The sequence below is a fragment of the Amblyomma mixtum genome, chromosome 4, assembly GCF_055824585.1.
Source record: "Amblyomma mixtum isolate Tamu chromosome 4, ASM5582458v1, whole genome shotgun sequence".
NCBI classification, from domain to species: Eukaryota; Metazoa; Arthropoda; class Arachnida; order Ixodida; family Ixodidae; genus Amblyomma; species Amblyomma mixtum.
In genome coordinates, this window is record NC_143015.1 from 127,882,182 (window position 1) to 127,909,851 (window position 27,670).

General features: G+C 47.0%; 1 protein-coding gene and 1 pseudogene across 1 annotated transcript in view; one reads left to right on the top strand and one right to left on the bottom strand.

Moving 5' to 3' along the window:
* The window catches only part of LOC149348185 (fatty acid synthase-like), a 68,448-nt gene that overhangs the window by 9,693 nt on the left and 31,085 nt on the right, over positions 1 to 27,670 (bottom strand). The window contains exons 15-20 of the mRNA XM_089587971.1: positions 25,848 to 27,072; positions 25,228 to 25,382; positions 23,539 to 23,748; positions 14,826 to 15,155; positions 13,241 to 13,360; positions 11,835 to 12,190 (exon numbers count right to left, since the gene is read on the bottom strand). Coding sequence (XP_089444097.1) covers positions 11,835 to 12,190; positions 13,241 to 13,360; positions 14,826 to 15,155; positions 23,539 to 23,748; positions 25,228 to 25,382; positions 25,848 to 27,072 — 2,396 coding nt within the window. The remainder of the gene's footprint in view (positions 1 to 11,834; positions 12,191 to 13,240; positions 13,361 to 14,825; positions 15,156 to 23,538; positions 23,749 to 25,227; positions 25,383 to 25,847; positions 27,073 to 27,670) is intronic.
* LOC149348186 (uncharacterized) lies at positions 15,867 to 17,489 on the top strand (annotated as a pseudogene).

The following is a 27,670-nucleotide window of genomic DNA, read 5'->3' on the forward strand; positions in this document are numbered from 1 at the left end:
CTCCACCGCCGCCTAAGTCCACTCATTTTCCTCCGAAAGCAGTCCTAGCATCACCCCCACCCCGGAAATTTGACGTCTTTTGAACTGAAGCCTGCAGCCTAAATGAGAAGCCTTCGGCCTCGCATCATCCTCCAGAAGCAACACGCACCATCCGCTTCCCTACCGCACCTCCTAACTAGGGCTGACACCCTGGATCCACCGCTACACCACACAGTCGCACACATACACTGATTTATTTATTTATTTATTTACAATACCCCTAAGGGCCCTCGTGCGAGGGTATTACATAGGGGGGGGGGGGGGCGATACAAGCATAAAAATATGGCACAGGAATTTGAACAAAATACACGTAATAATGAATTAAAACTAGTAATGTACACAAATAATAACAACAAACAACGCAGAATAAAATAAAATACACACTCCTGAAAATGAAAGAAAACTGGGTGAGTTGGTGGTGGTTTGTGCTCACCTATTGCAAAATGACCCCGAAACCATCGAGTTTTCTATCCTCCTTTACAGCATTTTACTGTTGAAGCAGTGCTAACATCATCCCCCCCCCCCCCTCCCTTCTAAAAAATCTGATGCTCGCGAAATTGAATTCAAAATCGCACAGAAGCACAACACTCCAGCCACTTCCCCTCTCCAGCACCGTAGCTGAGGGGACTGCACTCTTGATACGTCTTTGCCTCCCTCTTCCCACCTCCTCCTTCCACAAAATTCTGACACGGGTCTGAAGCCAACACTTACATTAAGCGCTATCAGTGGAGTAAAAACATCAAATTACCATCGCATAGTTGTAGCACTGGATGCCTGATCTTCCTTACACGCCTTTTTAAAAAATTTGTCCACCAGCCAAACGACTGTAACATTGGTGGTTGCTCTTCCCAAATTAACTCCCTGTAATTCCTGGCATAACTACAATGCAACGCGTATTTTACAGGATTATTAAAGAGCGCATTAGATCCACATCGTATCAACAGTTTCACAGCTATTTATTAAGCAATGCACAGAAGGATTCTGTATCATTTTTCCCTTGTGGATCAACTTCCGTCTTTCACTGTCGAATTGCGGCCAGTGTCGTTGCTTGTATTGCTTGTTGGCACAATCCACGCAACAGCAGTTACAAAACCGAAGGCGAATGCAATGCACTTTCTCTTTTAAACCTTAGTGGGCAATTTTCAGGGCTTGAGATGGTCACTGAAAAATTTGTCAACTACCTCGAAGTAACTCAACCCAACGACGACATCCATGAGGGTTACGTCGATTTCAATGGCAAATCAAATTGTCAGATAAATGGCTCATGGCAGTAAAGATACCTAGCTGGGACAAGTTATGTATATACAGGTTGTTTAAAGTTAGGCTTTAATGATTAAAAAAACACCACGACCAATATACAGAAGTCATTATTGTTGTTAGAACGGACGGTGGTAGCCGCACAGGGCATTACCCCCTTACCTTGAGACTAGTGGGCGCCGAACGCACCGAACCTCCCCGCACGACGACCTCAGAGGGGATTGTGTGCCCTTTCTGGGAAAGGGTCGGCACGGTCGCGGTGGGGAGCGAGACGGGTTGTCAGGCAGTGTGAGTCAGTGAGTGTGTGTTGGGAGTGTGTGCTGTGTGGTGGACTTGCCGTGGTCGATGATGGAATGTGCCGCCTTTTCTCATCCATGTAAATAAATGGTGGTTGTTGTGTTGTAGAAAAAGAATCTGTGTGGTGGCGAGTGATTAAAACGCCGAACGGATCACTTCGTTACTACACTAATTTCTGGTGCCGAAACCCGGGAGAACGATTCTGCAACATCAACGGACCACCAAGATCGACTCCTCGACAGACATGGAGATCTCGAACAGGAAGAGGAAGGCCCTGCGAACTCAAGCAACGCGTCTGGTTGGTGAGGCAGAAGCATTGCTGAAGTCTACCGCACCGAACGCCGAGGATCTGGAGGTAATTATCGAACGTCTGCAATTGACTCAACGTCAACTGAACGATGTAGACGCCGCGATCGAGCCTTTGATCACCGAACAGGAAGCCGACGCAGAGTTCGCAACCATCATCGAATACGGCGACAAGATTGTGACTTCCCTAACCAAGCTGAAGTCTGCAGCGAAACGCACCGCACAAGGAACGAGCGTGGGAAGCACTAACTCGAACGAAGATCGAAGCACAACGACAGGAACGACTGCCAAGACAAGACTCCCCAAATTGGAACTCCTGAAATTTAACGGCGAAAGAAGGAATTGGCAGCCATTTTGGGAGCTATTTGAAACATCGATCCACAAGAATTCGGACCTATCGCCAGCAGAGAAATTTCAGTATTTGCGATCTGCACTGACAGGAGACGGAGCATCTGCCATCGAGGGGTTGCAACTGACGGCGGAGTGCTACAACCACGCCATTGACATCCTCAAGCAGCGATTGGCGAATCAAGCCATCCTCATCCAGGACCAGATGGAAGGCCTCATGGCTGCCGCACAGGTGTCAGCGACAGGCAGTGCCCACACTCTGCGGCGCTGGTACGACAGCCTTCAGGCTCGCATGCGAGGCCTTATGGCGTTGGGTGTGGGCGAAGAATCGTACTGCGCAATGCTCTACCCTCTTGTGCTCCGGGCGCTTCCGACCGACCTGAGCCTGCTGTACAACAGGATGATGGCCTCGAAGGACGCAGAGGGCTCCAGCAACGGCAACACCTCAAACACCGACGCTAGCTCGAGACAAGAACAGAGTCGGTGCATGAGAAAAAGCTGCGCGCACTTCTGAAATTTCTTCGAATCGAAGTTGAGTGCCGAGAAAGGGCGGGCAGTGAGCAACACAACGACGCAACTGGTAAGCCCATGTCCCGTAATCAGGCGCATGAACTGGTGAAGAGTGCAGCATATCCTGGCAAGGCTCGACACTCGTCGGCGGCAGCCTTGCATGACACAATGAAGGACGTGGAATGCTTCCTGTGCAAGTCAGAACAGCATGCAACAGAGAATTGCACCACCGCAAGGGAGCTGCTGGAGAAGAAACGCATGTTACGGGAGTACGGCCGATGTTTCCGTTGTACGAGGCCAAAACATACGGCAAGGATGTGCAAGAGCATGATATCTTGCAGCAAGTGTCGCGGCAGGCATGCCTCAACGATGTGTGACCCGAGCTTCATTCCCAACCGGCGAGACGCTCTACCGCATGAGAGTCAGCAGGGTATAAACGAAAGCTCTAGTCCAGTCAGCCTACAAGCAACGCAGTGTGGCGCGACACCGGCGGTCCTGATCCAAACAGTGACAGCATGGGCCGAGAGCCAGAAGAAGAGAAAACTGGCTAGAATTATGCTTGACACTGGTAGCCAGCGCTCCTTTATTACTGAACAGCTATCAAAGGAGCTGAACTGCAAGCTGCTCGGTACCGAAATCTTAACAGACGGCGTGTTCGGAGGCGGTAAACAAGAACGCACCTTTCGAAGGGTTCAGCTGACTTTGCGAAGCAGGCAAAACAACCGAAGGTACGAGATCGACGCTCTCGAAACACCGACTATCTGTCAACAGGATCTCCCAAGCCCAGACGAAAGTATCATACAAGAATTGGACCACCTTGGCTGCAGTTTAGGCGATGACATGAACGAGCTAAAACACCGCTCAATTAATATTGTTATCGTATCGGACCATTACTGGGGAGCGGTGACAGGCCGGATTCGTCGTCTAAAAGGCAGCCTGACCGCGTCAGAGACGATGTTCGGATGGGCAGTGCAAGGAAAAAGGAGTTCGTGTTCCCCAGTACTGAGTAGCGCCCAGGCAATCGTTCTGCGAACCACAGTAGAGAAAAATGACATAGCGGTTGTTCCCAGGCAGTTATGCGAGCTGGAGAGAGGCAGAAAACCCAAGCGAGTGCGAAGGTTTGAGACCAGCTTCACTACACGCAATGGCAGGTACGAAGTTGGCCTACCATGGAAGCCTCAAAAAGAACCCCATCGTCCTGCCGAAGGACCATCGGTGTTCCGCTCTCATGTCGATCGACGCACACCGAAAAATGCTTCACGCCGGAGCAAGGGACACACTCGTGCAATTCCGCGAGAGGTACTGGGCCCTCCGCGGCAGAGATCTCGTGAAAACGGTGGTGCGTGCTTGTGCAACTTTTTAACGGTTCAGTGCTCCGCCGCTAAGTGCTCCGACGGGACCGTACCATTTATTGGGACAAGCGAACCTTCAAGCGAGCAGCAAAGAACTGACCGAACTGTGAAATACGCTGCGCCACCCAGATGTCGTGGACTATTTTGCATGTGCAGAAGTTGAGGGGCGCTTCATTGTTGATCGGGTGCTATGGTGGAGCTGTTTCTATGAAAGGGTGGTGTGCTCAGTGAAGATGGCTTTAAGTAAAGTGATCGGAAAGAAATGCCTAGAAACTGAACACTTAGCCACCATCCTTTGCGAAGTTGAAGCCTTCGTAAATTCTCGGCCATTGACTTATGTGTACAACGAGGTCGGAGAGGGCGACCCTCCAACCTTATCAAGCTTTCTCCGTGGGAGAAGGCTAACGACTATGCCGACGGCGGTTAGGGAGCCGCCCGCTTCGACCCCTCAGATGCTTCGTTCGTTTTAACGGCAGGTACAATAACGTACGTTCCTGCGAGGAAGGAGTGTCGCACGGCTCAGTTCTCCGAAGGCCGGTGCGGCAGTTGACAGAATCGTAGAATGCGCTCCACACATTCTGGTGGGGAGTGTTAGAACGGACGGTGGTAGCCGCACAGGGCATTACCCCCTTACCTTGAGACTAGTGGGCGCCGAACGCACCGAACCTCCCCGCACGACGACCTCAGAGGGGATTATATGCCCTTTCTGGGAAAGGGTCGGCACGGTCGCGGTGGGGAGCGAGACGGGTTGTCAGGCAGTGTGAGTCAGTGAGTGTGTGTTGGGAGTGTGTGCTGTGTGGTGGACTTGCCGTGGTCGATGATGGAATGTGCCGCCTTTTCTCATCCATGTAAACACATGGTGGTTGTTGTGTTGAAGAAAAAGAATCTGTGTGGTGGCGAGTGATTAAAACGCCGAACGGATCACTCCGTTGCTACAATTGTCAATAGAATATGGGCCCAGGAGCCCACAACACAGTGAGAGAACTTCTACTCATGACCTGGCTAATCATTGAAAACTTGTTAAATGTTTGTTTACTGCAGTCAGCATGCATAATTATATTCAAAGTTAGAGGAAGCAGAAATGAGTACTCTAGTATTTTGTACAATTTTAACAAAGTACCTGTGTCCTGGGATATGCATGTCTAAAATTTCAGCCCAAAACTTGTTACTACGCAAGCAAGACCGAGGCACCCAATAAGACGCTCCTCCCTAGTATGATGCCGCTGTTTCGAACGGCTCTTTTCTTAAAGGGACCATGAAAAGAATTAAAAGCCGCTTGTAAATGTTAGAAGTGATGCTCAGAAGCATTGAAACCAAGTATGAGTCTTCGGAACTGAGCCGGCAATTTATTATGAATTTTTAAAAATCGTGTTTTTTAAAAGTCGCGGGCCGCTTGGTGTCTTCGTAGGGAGCAATTCTGAAACCAAAATCGGGAAAACATACGTCACTAGTCCCATGACGTCGGCAGGCCACCACACGCTGTCATTCGCTAGAGCCGTGGCAGCTTCGACGTCACGGGCACACTTCCGGTAGCGGTGAAAATCGTCTGCTCGAGCTGCCGCGCGACCCCCTCGGACAAGCGCGGGCGAGGGCATTGCCTTCGCGCATATGGTTTTAATTTACCACTGCCGCCTCTTTCTGTCGCGAGTTCGGGAGCCACTCGCAGTGCCTTTTATGACCGCCCAAGATGAATACGCCTTGCTGTGTCGTCGGCTGCAAACCCAGTGACTGGCGAGGTGTTGAACTCAGGTATGTTAAGCAGGGAACACATGTGCGACAACTTCGCCGACGCGCCGCACCGATCGTCGCGTGCGATCTGCCATCCCACTGCAAGCAGGGACACACGGAGCGGTGAGAATCGCTGCGCCGCTCTACCCAAGCTCCGCCCACAACCGCTGTCACACTTCGCCGCCGTGCAGCGGTGCCTCAGCGCTGCCTGTGATCGTGTACAAATATGCCAAGAAAATACAAGATTGCCTTGTTATCAGAAAGTCTGCTCGAGCAGCGACAAAGCATGCCTGCATACGTTGCGAGCTTTCGGCAACGGCACCGCTCGCGGGCGCTCCGGGCGACGAGCTCTGCTACTGCCTGGCTGCCGTGGTCGTCGCTAGGCCTATAGCCTCTTTCGTATCGAAGCCGCAGCGGCCGGCGCTTCGGAAGTCGCCTGAGCTATAATAAAAGGCCTACTCCACACATCGCTCTACTGTCAACAGCATGATCTCACAATAAAGTAATAATATGGTCAATTTCCGCGACGCCTTCAGCAGCGAAGCGAGCGGGCGCCAGGCGAGCCGGCCAGCGGCAGCTGCGAAGCGGTTGTGGAAAGAAGTTTGCTTGTATCGAAGTCGTTACCTTTAGCAGCAGCTCAGTATTGGTCAGCGATCCTCAAAAATGACATATTCTTTCACATTTCTCATCCCAGGGTTTATTATTTAAGTCAAGAACACACTTTAGCTCGTTTTTATGACACCGGCAGACGGGATCCAGGCTGGCCGGCAGGCCGGCATGGGTCGGCCCCGAGCGCCCTGAGCATCACGCTCTACGTCATCATGACGCTGCCGCTCCCCGCGCTCGCATTGGCTCCTGCTTCCCGTCGTTGCGTTTGTCGCATGCGGCTCGTCGTTGGCATCCAGCAGGTTGGACGCATGCGACGAGCTGCGTTCGGTCGTTGCGACGACGATCGCAACGACGCGCCGCAGCGAATCGCACGCACTTTTCGCACATGTGTCCCCGCCTTGGCATCCAGCAGGTTGGACGCATGCGACGAGCTGCGTTCGGTCGTTGCGACGACGATCGCAACGACGCGCCGCAGCGAATCGCACGCACTTTTCGCACATGTGTCCCCGCCTTTGTTCCTAGAGACGTGCGTGAGCGAGCAGCCTGGATGGAGCGCATCGGACTGCCAGCGTCGCACGCCCGCCGAAGACTCCGCGTTTGCGGTCGACACTTCGCACCTGACGCTTACTACTATAACCCAGCGCTCGTTCGACAGTCAGGCATGAATGTCAAGCACCTGAAGCTTCGACCGAAGTCGCTGCCGACACTGTTTCTTCCCGCCGGGAAAGTTAGTTTCCAGCTAACTGCGATCGGTATGAACAATTACACGATATGATCTGCGATGGAAGACAATTTCATCTACGAGAACTTAAAAAAAGGTGCCGCATTTACTTAGGGCACAGGACGAATTCGAAGCGTTAGCTGTCGCGGAGGGCGTTGGCCCGACGGCTACGTACTGCTGCGGTTCACATTCGGCTGCTGCTTCGACATGCAGACTCGGTCCCAACCTTCTTTCACTCTCCCGTCCGTTTTACGACCGTAATACCGTATGTTCCTTGTGTTCTAAGTCGGGCGGCGCGATTTTGCGATCCCGCAGCCGGGTGTCCAACATCATTCGACAGCTAGGCTCAGTATATGCACGGTGTTTCACGCCAAGACTTGGCAGCATCGGTGTGACGGCCGAACCAGCGCACAAAAAAATAAAACATTGTGTGAGCCGGGAACAGGTCCGGGTCCATTCTGCCAACTAGCAAAGAAACCCGACGCGCGCCGCAATCCAAGAAAGCGCCGAGACCGGGGAGACGCTGCCGACGCACGCTGCTCCTCGTGAGTGCGACAACCGGAAGTTGTAAACCGAACGTCAGCGAATGACGTTTTCATGGACGGAGCCCAGTCCCGGAGCTGTTTTCTTTATTTTTTTATCGTGCCCCGCGCGTACGAGTTGAGGGGGGAGAGGAGGAAGGTGATTTTTAATCGCCTATAACTTCGTTGTTATTGATGCTAGCTCAAACATTCTTGCGCTGGAGTGACGAGTGATGGATTGCCTATCTTTACATAATCTCAATTAATTTGTTTCATAGTCCCTTTAAGCGATTCCTTCTAGAGTAGGTGATGAGACTTGGTGCCGCTCTTGACTTTGCATACAATCAAGTGCCGCGATACTACGCTGCTGGCCATGAGAGATTTATAACTGTCGCCTGTAACTCCCATTTCCGTCAGTCGAACCGTCATAAAAAACAGCTGCGCCACATCATGGAGGAGCTTCATGCCGACCGCTGTGATCTCGTATGCGCAATTAGACAGATAAGGCTGGAAATTTAGACGTGCGTCTCAGAACACAGGCCCATTAATTTGTACAAAATATAATAGTCTTGAAAGGGGGTTTATACACAAATGGTACAGGGCGTGGTGTTCACGGCAGGCGACACAAAGCGGCGAGCAGAACGGCAGGCACCGCAGAAGACGGCCAGTCCAACCCAAGCGATCTCGTGCAGCGCGGCGGCACTTCGTCTTTAGCGACGCTTCGTCGTCGTCGGTGCTCTGACAGCGATCGGCCTAGGCGGTATCAGGCGCGGCCGTCGTGGTTCGCTACAGTCTTTTAATGCCACTTCCACTAAGTTTTCACTATAAATGCACTGAGCAAGACATAATTAAGGAATTTTAGGAATTATTCTTGTTACAGTGCCAATTATGGTTACTGTTTGTGTCCGGCGAGCCGCATAGACAATTTGCAGTAATTATTTACAATGATCTCTACTGTTTCCTGCTCTTGGTACTTTAAAAAAAAGTATTACGGCCTAATTTTTAACACCCTTTATATTGGTTCCTAACCCCACAGTAGTATATTCACATATTTTGTAGAACTCTCTAGACGTATCTTAGCTTAAACATACCGTCGTTTTTATTTTGTAAAGGACTTGTTTGTTGTAAAGAACTTTGTTGTAAAGAACTTGTTGACTAAATCATTAACGTTTACTGTGGGCTGTTGTACAATGCAAACCTCTTCAGAAGAACCCGTTTTATTTCGTTCACAAAGTAACTACCAATTATGCGGCTGACCCGAATAAATTTAAAAATTATTGCGCCGTACATTAGCTTCAATGCCCGTTATGCCATGCTCCTATTCCTTTTATAAGGCCGCCGCGGTGGCTCAGTGGCTATGGTGCTCGGCTGCTGGCCCGAAAGACGCGGGTTCGATCCCGGCCGCGGCGGCTGAATTTCTTTGGAAGAGAAATTCGAGGCCCGTGTACTGTGCGATGTCAGTGCACGTTAAAGAACCCGGGTGGTCGAAATTTCCGGAGCCCACCACTACGGCGTCTCTCATAGCCTTAGTCGCTTTGGGACGTTAAACCCCATAAACCAAACCAAACCTTTTATAAGACGTAGAGTAGAGCCGCGAACTAGCTAACCTTTAGCCATTTTTCATCATTTTAATGTTGTATCTACTAAAGCAGATTGCATATACAGCACCCTTCTATACTAAACAACTCCTCTGCCTCCATTCTTTTGCAGCAAAAATTGCTCAATCCTTCTCAACAGAATAGTGCTGTCGCCACAGCCAGGCACATTACACCACGCAACTGCCATAAATAAGAAGTTAGGGCGTAATTCCTTCACCATGACATGTATACCCACTCTTATTCTTAAACTGGTTAATTGGTTAATGGGGTTTAACGTCAAAGCGACTAAGCTTATGCGAAACGCCGTAGTGGAGGGCTCCGGAAATTTTGACCACCTGAGGTTCTTTAACGTGCACTCACATCACACAGTAAACGAAACTAAAATCCACATCTTCATCTACCTTAGGCGTCGATAATTTCAAAACCGCTATCTGATACGCCACACTTTCATATTTTGTCTCTCCGTTGTTTGCTCCACTAAAATTTAGGCATTGTTGCGCACTTTCCGCTGCTTTGTTGATACAATTTATGGCAAAGATATAAAAAATTACGAGGAACTTTAGCGGCTAAAGTGGTGAAAGGCGAAAGCCTGAGTGCTCCATTCTGCTACGCGATTTTTCACTGCACATTTTGTTGGTGCATTAATTAACTGCCAATTAATGACGCTTAAGCTTCGCCTTTAGGAGTGGAACGCGACAGCGTGTTGTAGCGCTGCCACGGAGTCCAAGGAACGCCACCACCCGTTCGGCGCGATGCGTTGCCCTTTGAACGCAACCTTTTGGAGGAAAGGAAATGGGGCTGTAAATCTCTGTCATCTCGGTGGACACCTGAGCCGCACCGTAAAGAAAGTAAGGAAGTGTGAGTGAAAGAAGAAAGAGGGGCCGTAATGAAGAAAATGAAATTTGTATTTGAGGAAAGAAAATTATGCATTAACTGTCTCACATATCTCAGTAGACACTAGTCGAAAATTGTATTTGAGGAAAGGAAGTTGCGCAGTAACTGTCTCACATATTGACGGGTGACGTCTCACAACCGTCAGAATTCGCGCGCGGTGAGATCACGACAATTTGGACCAACCTGAAACGCGGATAAATACGCCTTGCTCGTCGGTAAATTGGTTTCTGAGGAGAGGAAATGTATCTGTCTCTCATATCTCGGTGGACTCCTAAACTTCGCCGTAACGGGAAGGGAGGAAGATTGGAGTGAAAGAAGACACCGTATTCACCAGACGCACCTTTGTTCATTTCAAACCATTGACGAACCGGAGTGGCACTCACTATTAGTGATGTGCTCTGCATTGCCCGCCGCCGCGGTGGCTCAGTGGCTATGGTGCTCGGCTGCTGTCCCGAAATACGTGGGTTCGATCCCAGCCGCGGCGGTTAAATTTCTTTGGAGGAGAAATTCGAGGCCCGTGCACTGTGCGATGTCAGTGCACGTTAAAGAACCCCAGGTGGTCGAAATTTCTGGAGCCCTCCACTACAGCGTCTCTCATAGCCTTAGTCGCTTTGGGACGTTAAAACCCCATAAACCATAAACCAATCTGAAGCCGCCGCGGTGGCTCAGTGGCTATGGTGCTCGGCTGCTGTCCCGAAAGACGCGGGTTCGATCCCGGCCGCGGCGGTCGAATTTCTTTGGAGGAGAAATTCGAGGCCCGTGTACTGTGCGATGTCAGTGCACGTTAAAGAACCCCAGGTGGTCGAAATTTCCGGAGCCCTCCACTACGGCGTCTCTCATAGCCTTAGTCACTTTGGGACGTTAAACCCCATAAACCAACCAACCATAAACCAATCTGCATTGCCCCTTTTCTAGTGCATGGTCTTTTGAATATGTATTGTTTGCCACTGTTTTCATAATGGCTTGTATATAGTTCATGTACATAGAACATTACATCACTGTAATAAATACAATGTTGAAGAAAAAAAAAAGCTGGCATGGCGGAGTGGTAGCGTGCTCGACTCGCACTCCGGAGACCGGGGTTCGATTCCCAAGCTCGGCCAATTTCTTACTCGGTTTTATTTATTTACCTGGTCTGACTAGAAAGGTTAGACTAATTGGTTAAGTAAGTAATTGGTTAAGTAATTGGTCAAACTTACTTGGAGCATCACTATACAATCCCTTTAATTGGTTGCATGGTTAGTAGCCAAAGTATAATTGGCCCCGTTTGAAATTCGCGCACTGTGACGTCACGATCGTTTCGACCAATTGAAAAGCGTGACATTTCTGTCGACAGCTCCTGCTTACAACGATGAGGCATTAAAGGCTTCCGCCTTAAAAAATAAATAGGTCTCTAAGCGTAGCGAAACTGTAGATCGATGACACCGCTTATTCCCAAGGTTACCTTAGGTGCTCACTTGGTGAAAGCCAGAATCAAGATAGTAGGAAACACCCTGTTCTATCGAACTCTTTCAGTACAGAATAGTTATTTTTGACGCTGGGAGCGATTTTTATGAAATGCACGGCCAAAGTATAAGTTTCTCTGGAACAACTGAAAAAGGCCGAACAACAGTCCTCATTTTCAACTATAAACACTGCATAAAGCACGGCTTACCTCAAGCACGACTTTCCCTATATGCTTTCCAGAGGCCATGTAGCGGAACGCCTCTTCAGCCTGGTCCCATCTGTAACGCTTTGTGTCTAGCGGCCGCACTACTCCAGAGGCAATGCCCTCTGCCACAAGTTCTCGGACGCGACGTTTGTCTTCAGCAGTGAAGGGATCGTTGCCGTGCAGAGCGTCAAGAAGGATGCCATGGAAAGAGATACCCTTGAGGAACACGGACATTCCCAAGGCGGAGTCCTTAGAGAGGTCGAACTTGCCGATCTCTAGAAACCGGCCATGCTTCGCCAGGCAGCGCACACTGGCTTGGAGCTTCTCTTCGGATAGAGAGTTCAGTACAAGATTTACGCCTGAAGAGAGAGAACAGGAGGGAGCGGGGAAGTTTATCCAGCCATACTTGTAGATTTTCTGCTCCGCACAGGGAAGGGGGGACAAAGGAAGTGGAACAGTGGTGAAGGAGAGCAAAAAAATGTTCGGCCTGTCCTGTCTATATGACGGGACTGTGGACATTGGTCGGTAATGTAAATTAAACAAAAAAAAAACAACGCTCACAATATTTCTGCATTTCTCATGATAATACCCTGAACTTTTGTGTACACAAGACCTTGAAGCACTGTACTAATGGTGTCACTAGATTTTTTCTGACGAAATGGCGATAAGGTTACGCCAGGAGAGAATATAAAAAGATGATAACTGGACAGAAAATACACCGCAAAAAGATAGTTATAAGCGTCCTTTTACTTTCAGTTGTAGTTCCAGAATAGCCGAAGGCTTAACCACCAGCATCATACGTTCTTTATTTAAGAATTTGCAATTTTCGCTGAATGTACTTATTCCCTGAGGCCCCGGGTGGCTTACTCGCCAACCGGAGCCAATATATGTCATACAAGGACAATTTAAAATAACGACTACCTCGAGAGCGGACATAGATGGAACCAGGCGCCAAATAAGCAATATGAGCTGGAATTACTTGCTTAATTTCATTCTTCGTAAAATGCACGGTAATTATAAACTGAGTGCCTGACTCGGAAGAAAAAATTGCCAGCATGACGCGGCACTTGACAACGCGTCAGCCTCGCTCTAAACTAAGTGTCTGCGCATTGCACACAAAACAGCGCCTGTTCACCCTAAACATCATGTCACTTTAACGGCCGGGTCTATATTATATGTTTAATATAACAAGTGCCTACAATTCGGCGCTCAGTAGTACCATCTCCGCTTTTTATAACGGTGGCATGCTTCCAGTAAGGAGCCGAGAACACCTGATATTAAAGGATGCCGTCCAAAACCCCCCAAAAAACGCAGCTTCTTTACTCTTACTGAATGGAGTGCAAAAGGCGAGTCTGATGTCAATCTTCGCATTGCTTGTGGTATAAATCTGGCGGCGATTGTGATCTCACCCTTGCCGTTTGTTTCTTGGAGCACATGATCCTCAAACGACAGGTCCCTAGATCTTGCGATGTTCCGATCTCCAAGCTGCGGAAAGCGACGCTTGAGAAATTCCTTCTTCTCTTCAGAGCCTACGGGATAGGGCAAAAAGACAGTACGAGAGTATTCTGAAATATTGTTCGGTTCAGCTCTAAATTTCCTCTTAAATGCGCCAACGGAAATATGGACCATTGAAACAAAGGTTTCAAAATATTCTAGTTTAAAATCAAAACAGCCATTAGGAGCGACATCGGAAGTCCTCGAATGGTGCACTATTCTGTGCTTGGTACCATCCAAAATGAGGATGGCTCACGCTACCAATGGCGCCCTCCATTGCGTAAGCCTTTCGAGCGTACGAAGCGCGTACCCTTGAGTAGTTTCTTTTTTTCATAGCGAAAGCTGTTATGCATTCGTTATACCGAGCCCTACTAGCGGGTTTACTGTGCACCTGGCTTCAGGTCAATGCTAAGTTCAAACCACGCATGCGCCAAGTTTTTGGCGGCAGCTGGCGTGACAGTTGGCAGTGGGACATTGAAAGGTTGCCTGGGGAGAGATGTAGCAGAACGCTGCAACTACAGGTGCGTTGTGCCGCTTATAGCTCCGTCTATTGAATATTGTTGCCAAATCGGGACGCCTTACAGCGCAGCTGGCGAATGAGCTTGCCGCATGTCGCTCGTAGAATGCACAGGGGGTGTAGGCGCGTGCTTACCGTAATAAAAATAAGACAGAGCGCTGTGGTGATATCTGTCAGAGGTCGCTTGTTGTATAGGCCTTTGTGGGTCGGAGACGGGCGCAACCGTTCCCATCGCGGATATGGAATGTGGCAATCGAGCCCGTAACCAAATCCGCTTGGGCAGCTGTGCCGCGCTGCTGATGCTTATGATTTTGGGATCTGCGCCTTGTTGTCTCTATGAGCGCTTTTCTCCGACGACAGCATGTAGGAAATAGGCCAAGGCCGCCACCTGCGTACGCGCCTTATAGCTGACGACAATCGTCAGGCGGCCTTACCGGGGCCTTCTGCCAATCCTGATCTTTCTGGTGATATTGTGAATCAGCTCTTACTGATTAATATTCAGAGCCGTTGATCATAGCGATACAAATTATTAATTTTTGGAAACATCACTTAGTCCGTTACCATGAGATCCGACCTTTTAGTTCAACAAGCCAGAACTTCTATCAAAGCACATTGCTTTCACCATGAGTCCATTCAGAAGCCATCTTTCTCGCTAATTTCTCGACGCCAGCGACACCACCTACCACGAAAAATATCTTCTGGCAGCGAAAATTCTAACTAGTACTTCAACCTTAAGTCTTGAAGCATTCCGCCCATCCTGGATTAAGTCTACCGAGGGTGCATTTACTAAAGCGTGTACTTCCAAGTCCAGACTTTATGGCTGAAATCGCGTTTATAAACTGTTGGATGCAGAAAGTTCCAGTTACGGCCACGATGCAGAAAGTTCCAGTTACGGCCACCTACGACATTGATGGTAACAGCGTCTTGTGCAAAGGAATCCTCATGCAACAAACAGTGAACTCTGCTCAAGAATCGGTACCAACCAACGGTGGTGAACACGGTGCACCCCATGGAGAGGGCGATGAAGATGGCCGCTTGTCCAACGCCACCGCTGCCGGAGTGGACAAGCAGAGATTCTCCAGGTCGCATGTTACCTCGTACCAGCAGTGCATAGTAGGCGGTCGAGTAAGCCACAGGAACCGTGGAAGCCTCTTCCAGACTCCACATGTCAGGAACCTCCCAGAGCCAGTCTGAATCCACAGCCACAGTTGTAGCCATGCCCTCACAGGGCACCAAGCCCATTACCCGGCGTCCCTCTGGGTCGCGGCCGGAGAACTCTAGGCCAAGCAGGCACTCTAACTTTGCGACGTCGTCTGTGGGTTTGCGGAATAAACCAAATTGGGCAATACGTTACTAAGCCAGTAAAGTCACCAGCATGAACTTATACGGCGAGTATTTTTGCGGAACGCGCGAGGCTACTCGCGATTCCCAAGTGATATTTTGGCTTAGCTTAATTGTCCGCACCAGTGTTCAGTTTTGACAGAGCTATAGTTATTTTCAGAATAAGTCAAAAGAGATTTCCTGTAGCTACTTGTGGTAACTTATTCCACTGCTGTTTAGCAAAAATGAAGACGCGAATGATCCGCAACTTGTTGGAATGGGGGATGCGGCTATCGTGTCAGATGAAACTGACCGCAAGCTATGTGTTCCTTGTGAATTTCTGGGCGTTATCGATGGGTTGGTTACAAAGCGACGAATCAGTTTTGTAAGCGAAGACTGACACGAGGTAAACAATGCATTATGTTAGGGAGTGAATAAAGGGTGAATACACAAATGATACTGAATCATGTCTTTTTAAATCAAAATTGTGCTGACTGGTTTGTTTTGATTCACTTCAGGTCGATGAAGCGTAGTCGTATAACTAAGACTATATACTGTGTCTGCGTAGGTGTGGGAGTATATGAAGGCGTGTTGTAACAGTAGTAGCGCGCCCAATGGCAGTAAGGTCCGAAGCTTGCGAAGGAGATTGTCATTATAAATTTTAAAGGTAATGTGAACCTACTCAAGCCATTAGAGAGAGTTGGCACGGAAGCAGCATTTGGAACACCATGGCTCATGCAGCGCATCTTTACCCTTCGCAGACGATCTTCGCGTTCTTGGTACTGCTGTGTCCGCCCCCAGCATACTCGGCGGATGACATTTCCACACCGCTGCTACAATCAAGCGATGACGCATTCTACCAGCAGCCCTTCAACTATCTTCACCTGGACCCACTACAGTTAATGCGCCCGGCTTTCTACATACCTTCATCGTCGACTCTGACGTCACAATCGCACTGGCAATTTAAGCGGCTGTCTGAGCGACAGTCCGTTTAGTTGGCACGGAAGCAGCATTTGGAACACCATGGCTCATGCAGCGCATCTTTACCCTTCGCAGACGATCTTCGCGTTCTTGGTGCTGCTGTGTCCGCCCCCAGCATACTCGGCGGATGACATTTCCACACCGCTGCTACAATCAAGCGATGACGCATTCTACCAGCAGCCCTTCAACTATCTTCACCTGGATCCACTACAGTTAATGCGGCCGGCTTTCTACGTACCTTCATCGTCAACTCTGACGTCACATCGCACTGGCAATTTAAGCGGCTGTCTGAGCGACAGTCCGTTTAGTTGGCACGGAAGCGGCATTTGGAACACCATGGCTCATGCAGCGCATCTTTACCCTTCGCAGGTGTGGAAAAACGTTTCGCTTTATGCTAAGAAAAGTGACGACCCGTTCTTGCTATTCCTCCCGTGCCAACAAGTGCTTTGTGAAATTGTCTGCCATTGTTTCTCAATGGCGATGCTCATACTGCGCTCCGGTGATGTAGAGACTAATCCGGGGCCCACCACGCGTAATACTGAAGCATTACTTGAACTGCAACATTTGCCCGCCAATCCTTCGGAGCAGATGGAAGTTCTTTTTCGGCTTTTAAAGGACCTCCAGGCATGATCTGTAGAATCCGCTAAGGGCCAGGCCGAGTTGGTTAGCGACGTTAAGGCAATTAAGGTTGGTCAAAAGAACATCGACACCAAAATTGAGGCAATCCAGACGAGGTTAGACAATCTTGAAGAAAAACCAAAGGTATTAGACCGTCTCGGTGATTACATTGCTGGAATTCAAGTGTCAGCACAAGTCCAGACAAATCGGCTCGACTCTTTAAAACTGCGTGTTGACGAACTTGAGGATAGATCTCGACGCAATAATTTAATCTTTCATGGAATCCCTGATTCTCGCGAATCATGGGAACAGTCAGAGTCGAACGTAAGGGCAGCACTAGCCGAAGCAATCGACAGCCTACCCGACACAGCAATAGAACGCGCCCATCGCAAAGGTCGCTACACGCCCGATAAGTGTCGCCCAATTGTTGTCAAGTTCGCCAGCACGAAAACAAAGACAAAGTACTTTCCGCGCGAGCAAAGCTAAAAGAAAATGATGTCTCTATTTCCGAAGATTTTTCGCCCGCCACACGCCATGCCCGAAAAAAACTCATTGAGTACGCTAAAAGCCAGCCCCAACCATGTCCTTTCCAGTTAAGATACACTAAACTAATCATGAATAAAAAACAGTTCGTCTATGACCCGGCAACATACACCATCAGCGAAAATGCCGCGTACGAACCACGAGATAGCGGCGAGCATGTTGATTGTGAACACGTCCCAAGTTAGGAAAGCGCGAGGGGAAGTGGACAAGACGCGTCCCACGTATCAGTTTTTTTTTTACTAATATTCGTAGCATCATGAATAAACGCGCTTCCTTAACTTCTGTCTTAGATACTTGCAATACCGATATTTTAGTGCTTACAGAAACGTGGCTGCATTCACAGGTTCAAGATCACGAACTTTTTCAGACCGCTCACCGTTTTTCAGTCTATCGTTGTGACCGAACAATGCGACAGGGAGGCGGCGTGCTCTTAGCCATTTCGAAAGATTTTGCATCCCAGTGTATTCATGTATCTACTGACTTAGAAATGGATTGGGCCATCGTTGAATTAAACCACCAGAAGATAATCATTGGTGTTTGTTACCGCCCCGCAAACCATTCATCTAACTTCGTAAATGAGGTACATGATATCATTAACATCGTTACATGCCGTTATCCCACGTTACCTTTATTTCTGCTTGGCGATTTTAACCTACCAAATATAGTATGGAACACTGGATCTCCAACCTTACAGCCTTTTTCTTCATTAGCCAATGAGTTCTTAGAAATGTGCTCTGTTTTTTCGTTTTCACAACTTGTTACGCAGCCTACAAGAATTATGGAATCTGTCGCAAACACACTGGAGAGAGAGAGAGAGAAAAGGACGGAAAGGCAGGGAGGTTAACCAGGCGATGCCCAGTTGGCTACCCTACACTTGGGGAGGGGAACAAAGGGGAAAAAAGGAAAAAGAGCGGCAAGGAAATGAGTCTTCTAAGTGACCAGCGACCACTATGTCACAGGGACAGAGGGCGCGCACTGAAAACTTAAAGATTATAGGCGGGAATGCAACCCCGAGTCCCTTAGGAAATTCAGGAGCGCTTTCACCGCTTTCCCTTGTCTGGAAAGTTGCGTCCAAGGCCCCAGAACGTTAGACTCTGTTAAAGGACGCGAGTCCAAGCGGAGCAGAGAAGCAACTAGGCAACCGCGCTCTCGCTCAAAACGAGGGCAGTCACAGAGGAGGTGGCTGATCGTCTCGTCACAACCACACTGGCCACACGCAGGAGAGTCAGCCATTGAGATGAGATGGGAATAGGCGTTTGTGAACGCCACTCCCAGCCACAGGCGGCACAACAGCGTAGTATCACTGCGGGGGAGGCCGAATGGTATATGATGTTGGACCTTGTATTAACAGCGCAACCTGATCTTGTTTCCGACATCACGTACTTACCCGGCTTGAGCGACCATTCGGCCCTTTCATTCAACTTGAATATCTTGCGACCAAAAACCGTTAAAAAATTCAAACCGTTTCGAAATTATGCAAAAGTTAATTTTGAAGCCATTAATACTGAATTATCAGTCTTCCTTGACGTCTTTCTACAAGACATTGACTGCCGTAGTGTTCAGTCTAACTGAAATATGTTTTCTTCCAAAATTGCTGAATTAACAAACAAATACATCCCACTTCGCACCCTTGTCTGTAACCATAACGCTCCATGGTACAGCACCTGTCTCAAGCGCTTGTCTAATAAAAAAAATCGTCTCTACAAATCTGCGAAAGGTTCTGTTAGCATAACACGGTGGGCTAAATAAAACTGGCAGCCCATGAGTATTTAACCGCGCTTAAACAAGCAAAGAATAACTTTCTTCATAATACCTTGCCATCAATGCTTAAAGCCGACATAAAAAATTCTGGCGTGTGATTAACCCCAAAGCGGATGACATGATAACCTTGACTGACAGCTCTTCCAATGTTATTCCAGCTAACGAATGTGCGTCTGTACTTAACGAAGTTTTCGTGCGCAACTTTTCTTCAACTACCAATATTATGCTCCAATCTACTCACAACAATGCTTATCCAGCAATGTTTCCCATAACAAATGAAGCAGAAGGCGTCGAATCAATAATTTCATCTCTAAAACCATCTTCCGCTCCTGGGAACGATTTAATCAACGCGAAATTTTTGAAAACACGAGCTGTTATTCTTCCATTTTTCTAACAAAGATATTCCAGCAGTCGCTCGAAAAAAGTTCTTTGCCGGCTGAATGGAAGGTAGGGAAGGTGATCCCACTCCATAAATCAGGTGACAAGCATTGTCCTTTTAACTACCGGCCTATCTCGCTCACTTGCATCCCATGTAAAATTCTAGAACATGTTCTTGCCTCAAATCTAGCTAGCTTTCTCGAATCTAATTCATTTTTCTCACCATCGCAACATGGCTTCCGCAAGACTTATTCATGTGAAACACAACTAGTATCATTCACGCATCAGCTAAACGTCATCCTTGACCGCTGTTCACTTGCCGACTGTATATTCTTAGATTTCTCGAAAGCATTTGATAAAGTATGCCATAACCTTCTGATGTTTAAGTTACATCAACTTAACATTGATCCCAAACTGCTTGCTTGGATCGAATGCTTTCTTTTTAACCGTTCGCAATTTGTTTCTGCTAATGACTCAACCTCGAAGCCAAGTAAATTACAGTCCGGCGTACCTCAAGGGTCGGTACTTGGTCCTCTACTTTTTTTAATTTGCATTAATGATCTACCCTCTTGTGTTTCCTCTAACATTCATTTATTCGCAGATGATTGCGTCATCTACAGGGAAATAATTTGCGACGATGACATATCTTCTCTTCAAGCAGACCTTAACGCTATCTGTATTTGGTGCCAATCCTGGTCAATGCAATTAAACATCAAAACATGTAAATTTCTGCGTGTGTCAAGAACTTCCGGCCAGCTACCTTCCTATCACCTTAATAATGTCCCTCTAGATCCTGTTTCTTCTTACAAATATCTTGGTATCCATATTACTAGCAACCTCACTTGGTCCATTCACACTTCTTACGTAATTAATAATGCTAATCGCATGCTGGGATATCTAAAACGTAATTTCTCTAAGGCACCTTCTTCCCTAAAACTACTTCTATATAAGACACTGGTCCGCTCAAAGCTAGAGTATGCTGCAGCAGTGTGGGATCCCTTTCAACAAAACCTAATTCACTCTATAGAAATGGTCCAGAATAATTCTGCTCGGTTTATTGTATGTAATTATAACAGAACTGCCAGCATTTCTCCAATGAAATTAAATCTCAGCCTGCCATCTTTAGCATCTCGCCGTAAAGCCCTTAGACTCTCACTTTTTCACAAGATATTTTATCATCCTTCACTTCGCCACGAACTGATCTCCCCTCCCCAATGCATTTCATCAAGGCTAGATCACAATAACAAAGTCGGAATTCCATTTTGCAAAACCAATGCCATGTTTCAGTCATTTCTTCCGCGCACAGCTGCTGAGTGGAATCACCTTCCTGCATCTACCGCTACCATTACTGACAACCAACGCTTCAAAACAGCATTAGAAAACTTTGTATAAGTAGGAGCATCATCTTTTTTTTTTAAATTCTATATTCTTATTGTTTTTTGTACGAGCGTTTTGTTTGTTTTTCACTGTATTGCTGCGCTGTATTTTGTGTATTATATACTATTAACCAGCACACCAAGAACCCAACAACTAATAATGTATAACTAGGAGCAATCATTTTTGTATTACTAATTAGTTTGGTGCACTGTACATTTTTTTTCTGAAATTTTTGTAACCACTCCCCTCTATAATGCCTCTGGCACTGTGGGTACACGAAATAAATAAACGAAATAAATAAATAAATAATCAATGTGTAGGCTAATGTATTTACCTTCCTTAAGACTATGTACTATTCCGTCAATAACTATAACTTCTATTTCTTTATTAATCGCGTGTTAATAGGAGCAACGATTGCGCAGTTTGCTGTATTAATATCCGCAGAACGTTTGTTGATTTCTAACCATTCTGAGAGGTTTTCCAGAGTTCTATTTACTTCAAAATGCAATTCTTTTTGATTATGACATTAGAAGTATGCTATTGTCGTCTGCATAAAGAACACAGATATCAGATACGTAGGATGTAAGAACATTGCTGTACGTTACATCGCGTAAAAATCGCTATGTAGGTCGGATCTCTACGCCTAGTCAAAAATAGGAACCGGTCGAGAAGAGAACTCTGCGGAACTGCAACGTGTGCAGTCAGCCGCGAAGACATGGATTCATTATTAGCTACACAGTGTTCACCGATGTGCAGATAAGTTTTCAGTTATTTTATTCGAGTTACTAGGATTCCCCAGTTGTCAAGTTCTTATAAATTGTCGTGACTTATTAGGTCAAATGCCTTTGGTAGTTTGCCTTTGGCAAGGCTTTTTGGTCAAAGGCTTTTGGCTTTTTCCCGCATGTAATCATATAACTTTTTGTGTCTGTATAATGTCCAGTGAAAACATCAGGTAATAAAAAACAACCTTTGCTAAAGGAGAAAGAATGGGTGTTGGATGGTACCTGCAGTAAACAGAAAACCCAGGGTAGAGTGCAGAAGCAGTCAGTAGGTGCGATGTCTCTTGCGTGTGCTAAATTAGTACGAAATATTTAGGCTCCACCACTTGCTATAACGCTGTTTTCTATCTCAAAAGAGATATATCATTAGCCACTCCAAATATCCAAGTGACCCACAAAACTTACTTTCTTGGATGTGTAGGGTGCTCTCCACACTTTTCAAAATTAGCCGCTCGAATTATCCAAGCTACCCACAAAACTGACTTTCTTGTCCACACTTGTAAAAATTAGCCACTCCAAATCTCCAAGCGACCCAAAAAACTGACTATCTTGGGTATGTAGGGTGCTGTCCACACTTGTCAAAATTGGCCACTCCAAATATCCAAACGACCCACAAAACTGACTTTCTTGGATGTGTAGGGTGCTGTCCACACTTGTGAAAATTAGCCACTCTAAATATCCAAGTGACCCACAAAACTGACTTTCTTGGATGTGTAGGGTGCTGTCCACACTTGTGAAAATTAGCCACTCTAAATATCCAAGCGACCCACAAAACTGACTTTCTTGGATGTGTAGGGTGCTGTCCACACTTGTGAAAATTAGCCACTCTAAATATCCAAGCGGCCCACAAAACTGACTTTCTTGGATGTGTAGGGTGCTGTCCACACTTGTGAAAATTAGCCACTCTAAATATCCAAGCGACCCACAAAACTGACTTTCTTGGATGTGTAGGGTGCTGTCCACACTTGTGAAAATTAGCCACTCTAAATATCCAAGCGACCCACAAAACTGACTTTTTTGGATGTGTAGGGTGCTGTCCACACTTGTGAAAATTAGCCACTCTAAATATCCAAGCGACCCACAAAACTGACTTTCTTGGATGTGTAGGGCATAGAGTTTCTTACTATTACCTAGAGGGAAAGCTGGCAGCCCGTCTATGGGAGTTTGCATGGCGACCCCTCGAGACCAATTCAGCCACCATGGGCGCTCAAAGCATCATGGGGCGGTGAGCTACTTGTTGCGGAACTGCAACTTTTGGCCAAAAAATAATAGAAAAATAAAGCTGTTTGATAACCACAAAAGTCCTAACATTCAATATCTTGTCTAATGATTGCAACAAACGAGCAGAATAGCCTTTAAGTGCTAAGTTTGCCCAAAATAAGAGACAACTCGCTCTCCTATTGGCCAAGTATTGAACACTATAAAAACTAATATTTCGTGCTCAACAGGCACGTTTTTAAAAGGAAATATGTTTTCAAAAAAACATTTGTTGCTTAAATACTTTAAGAGGTTTTTTAATAGTATTTTGGAAAAGTAAAACCTTTTATTGGCGTCGTGTGTCTATGCGTTTTTACTACTATGGTTTTTGCACACTGCGTTCGCGTGAAAGTCGTCTGCGCACACACGAACAGCGTTTTCGGAATGAAACATCTCAGTAGTGCCACTCCATGTTCCCGATAAACTACGACTGTGCCGCAACAAGTAGCTCACCGCCCCATGATGCTTTGGGCGTCCATGGTGGCTGAAGTGCAGCGCCGCCAGCTTTCCCTCTAGGTAATAGTAAGAAACTCTATGGTGTAGGGGCTGTCCACACTTGTCGAAATGAATTTCACCGTACCTGATTCCAATTTCATTTCAAACTCTTGAAGCAACGATGACATCAGCTGTTTCAGTGCGCGATAAATAAGTGAGCCTTCCGGCACTAGCTAGATGCACTCACCGGGCAAGGCATCAGGCGGAAGCCTGCCAGTGGCGAGCATGACGTCACGGAAGTTCAGCGGGGCGTAGTACACATCGCAGAGCAGTTTGCTGGCAGTGCTGGATGGAGTGGTGTAGCGCAACGGAGATTCGTACCAATGCAAGCTGGAGAGGTCTCCGCGAGTCTTGATGTTAAGGAATGCGCAGCTGGTGGCATTCTTGCGGGCGCCACCTGTAGTGAGCGTATGATTCGCGAAGCACACGTCAAGACAGGCTTTATGACAAGCTAGGTGGGACAGTAAGTGAACGCGAAACCAAGATAGGTGGGACACCAAGGTAATGCGAAACGCCTTTAAGGGCTTCAAAGAGCACCGTTATTTGCCATAACCACTTTTCTAAATTTCTAAAGTTCTACTTTTATTTCGCAACTACATCAGATACATAACTTTTTTCTCAGTTCTTAGTCTATCTCGGTTATTTATCATGAAGAACAGCATGATCAGTGCATCATAAACACCCTTGAGTGTGCATTTATATCTGGAACGTGGGACTGTTCCAGAGCGCCTTTCCAGCGTCATGCTTCGACTTCTATTCCAGCAGCCTGTGTGTCTTTTTTTTTTTTGTTGCAAACTTGTCCAGTACTTATAACAGTGTCTATGCAGGGGTTATCGCCTTAAGGCTCCCTAAACAGTGCGCCTGTGGCGCACTCTTTCTTTCTGTAGCCTGTACCTTATTTCAGAGCGCACAGATCTGTTGCCGCGCGAAGTCTTCTGTGGAAGCGACAGAATTTTCTCTGCGGTACATAGATAGTGAAAAATACAAGTGAAGTCAAGCCGTTGAACTCCACATCACCATCTCAATGTGCACGTGGTCTTATATATAACTATCAAGGCACTCGAAATATGGAGATCATGTGGCACTTCAGGGGCTACGTTATGTCTCCTAAGCCCTTATGGATACTACATCTAATAGAACAGTCACTCTTTGCCTGGAAGGACTGGTGACTGTATATCTGAATGGTAATAATATTGATTTTAGCACAGCTTCCTTTCTTAATAAGGAAGTAATTACTCACTGACGTCCACCCAAGCGCAGCTACGCGGCTACAAAGGAAAGCTATGCAGCTTTCTCAGATACTTCGTATTTAAAGCAAAATTCATCCTGGTCCGGAGTTCAAACCCGGCACCACCGCTTTACTGGAGTAGTCGCTCTACCAAATGAGCGAACCAGGACGGCAAGTTTATGGTAGGGTGAAAGCTAATCGATCAATAACTCGAAGTGGGAACAGTGTGGGCCAAATATTTAGGGGAATCCCCCAAGGTGTAGTAGATTTGTAATAAGGGAGTAATTACTCATTAACATCCACATAAGTGTTGCCATGCGGGTGCATAGGAAAGCTATACAGCTGTCTCAGAAAGTTCGTGGTTAAAGAAAAATTCGTCCTGGTCCGGAGTCTGAACCGAAGACCGCCGCTTCACCGGAGCAGTCGCTTTACCAACTTAGCTAGCCGGGACGAAAAACTTATGGTAGGGCAAGAGCGATTTGATCAGTAACTCGAACTTGGATATATGTCGTCCCTGATTTATGGTTTCTGATTCATAATAGTCACAGGTGTTTCTCGCTTAAGCACCATTTTGGAGTTGCTCACGTTCTCCGTATGATATGACTGCGATAGTTTCAGTACATGAAAATCAAATGATGCAAAGCTTACGTGAAAGCGTTGTAAGATGCCTGAAAGAACCCCACTGTCCATCACGCTGAATGTTCATAACAAGGTCGCGCTCCAGCAAGCACTTGTATGTGATGTCACTCAGCGTGAAATCGACGTCCTTGTCCGACTCCTTCAAGCTCGCGTCGAATACGCACCTGACAATTATAAACAGAAGGCATAATTACTTTCCGAAAAAGCATTAAGGTGTCAGCTTTCTTCACAAACATGTTGACAGAATGAAGCCTTTGATATCACTTAATTTTAAACCCCAGGCATTACCTTTTGGACTGCTTTAGAGCAACTTGACCTGTTTCCTTGTAATAAGTGTCTGCCTTTCGTAAATAAGCTCATAATGGTGCTTACTTCTTAATTCATCAATATTTATTGATTATGAGGTAATAATTGGTATGGTTAAATAATAACTAAGCAATAAACCTTTAGAGTCGCCAAAAATGGCCCAGTACAGCAAAAAAAGTGTCAGAGAAGCAGCGAGCCCGCTGTTCTTGGTTGCTTTTTGATGGCTGTAGTGGCGTCTACAAAGGTACGCACTACAAAAGTCGACTAGATTGCCATATCAGAAGTATTAAACTCAATAATGCTAAGGACTTTAATAGTCTTACCTTACACGGTTGGCACCAGTTTCCAGACGGATGCAATTCATCAATCCAACGACACCGCTGGCGCCGATGTCCTTTGCTACCATCCACAAGTTATGCCCTGCAGGCTTCCTTGCGCACTCGATAACCTTCTCCTTCAGTGTCTCAACCCAACCGAATGTTCCGTTTTCTGCTAACATCATTTCTTGTTGTAATACTCCTGGGTGATTCGTCATTTTTCTTAGTAGAAGCAGCGTAGACCACTTGTTAGATTTGAGTCCTACTAGGCGAAACCCACGATAGCCAAGCACCTGCATAACGGCATCTTTTGTACGAATTGTGCTCTGAACATTACCCGCTCTTGACAAAAATACCTCGGCCGGAGTAAGCGCAGAGCGCAGAAGGAGTAGAGAAAATCCGGTCTCTTTGCAGTGCGCTGACAGTTCTTCAGCCAAGGTTTCGAGACAGTTTGCAACGCTGGGGACCATTCGCGCAATGACTAAATCAGCCTCAGGAAGTTTCTTCCCATTCGTTGAGGCCGGATCCCACAAGAGCTTCACGACACCTGCAGGTAAGTGCTGCTGCACGAGTTCATGTGGACACTCGTGGGCTACGGTGTACTCAGTCTTAAGCGATATGTCATAAAGCGGAAGCAATTCTGACACTGAAGGCGTTAAGAGTAAGTTGCTTCCTTCCGACACTAGTTCGAGAACACGGATTTTCCTTCCAGTCGTATTTTCAACAGCGACGTCAAGCAGGTGTCTTAAGGGATCCTCTTCCAAAAGGGATGTGCAAACGATGTCTTTTTCAAGGTCATTCTTGTGGGTTGTCAGCGCCCATTGGACGGCGGAGGCAAGAGATGAATCGGACACGTTTAGTCTCGTCTGGATGCCTGTGAGAACACGTATGAGTCCGTTGTTCTCCTCGTTACTTTTAAGGTACCGGTCGAACACTTCTTGGGGTACTTCGCAAGCGTTTCCTAAAAGTTCCGACACCTCATTCATTTCCTCTCCGGCTGTCTGCAGTATGCACCGGACAATGCTACTGCATATGTCGACGTACTCTCGTAGCCGAGCCTCTCGCTTATATATTGCGGCCTCGTTGTCAACGTACGGGACGAATTTGTATTCTTCAAGGCACGGTGTTTGGCGGCAACTGCGGCGTGGTGCGTCGGAGAATTTGCAGCCTCGAATAACGACTCCTCCAGCACGGAACGTATTGATGTAACCGTCATAGATAGCGGGCATCCCTGCACATCAAAAGACGTAGCATCGTGTGGGTGTACAGAGGTGTCCTATTGTCGCCATTTATAATGCTGGTATCAAAAAGAATGCGAAATCCGATTGGTGCAAGATATCCGCTCTTTGATCTTTGAAAACCATAGCTACACTTCTAGAAATAAGGCGCTGCAAAACACACGAGATGAGACAAGAGGACGATAGAGGTTACTCAACTACCGTATCTTCCTGAGTATAAGACGCGGCTTTTTTCCAAAAATCTCGATGGTGCGTCCTTTACAAGGGTGCGTCTTATACGTGTATTTTTCGTTTTATAATTTGCGAGTTCAGAAATTACATTCATGTTCGAGCTTTTTCAGCAAATGTTCAAGCAAATACACGTATAAGACGCACCCTTGTATACGACGCACCAGCGAAATGTTTGAAAAAAAGCCACGTCTTATACACCGGAAAGTACGGTACATATTTACACACTACATTGAGATTTAGCGAACTACACATAAACAAAATGGTTGCAACAAACTCGACTAGAGATGCGGTAATTTTGAGTGGTCATAGATTTGCGATGTTTACTCAAGGATGAATGCGCTCACTTCCTCGTTAGTGCGT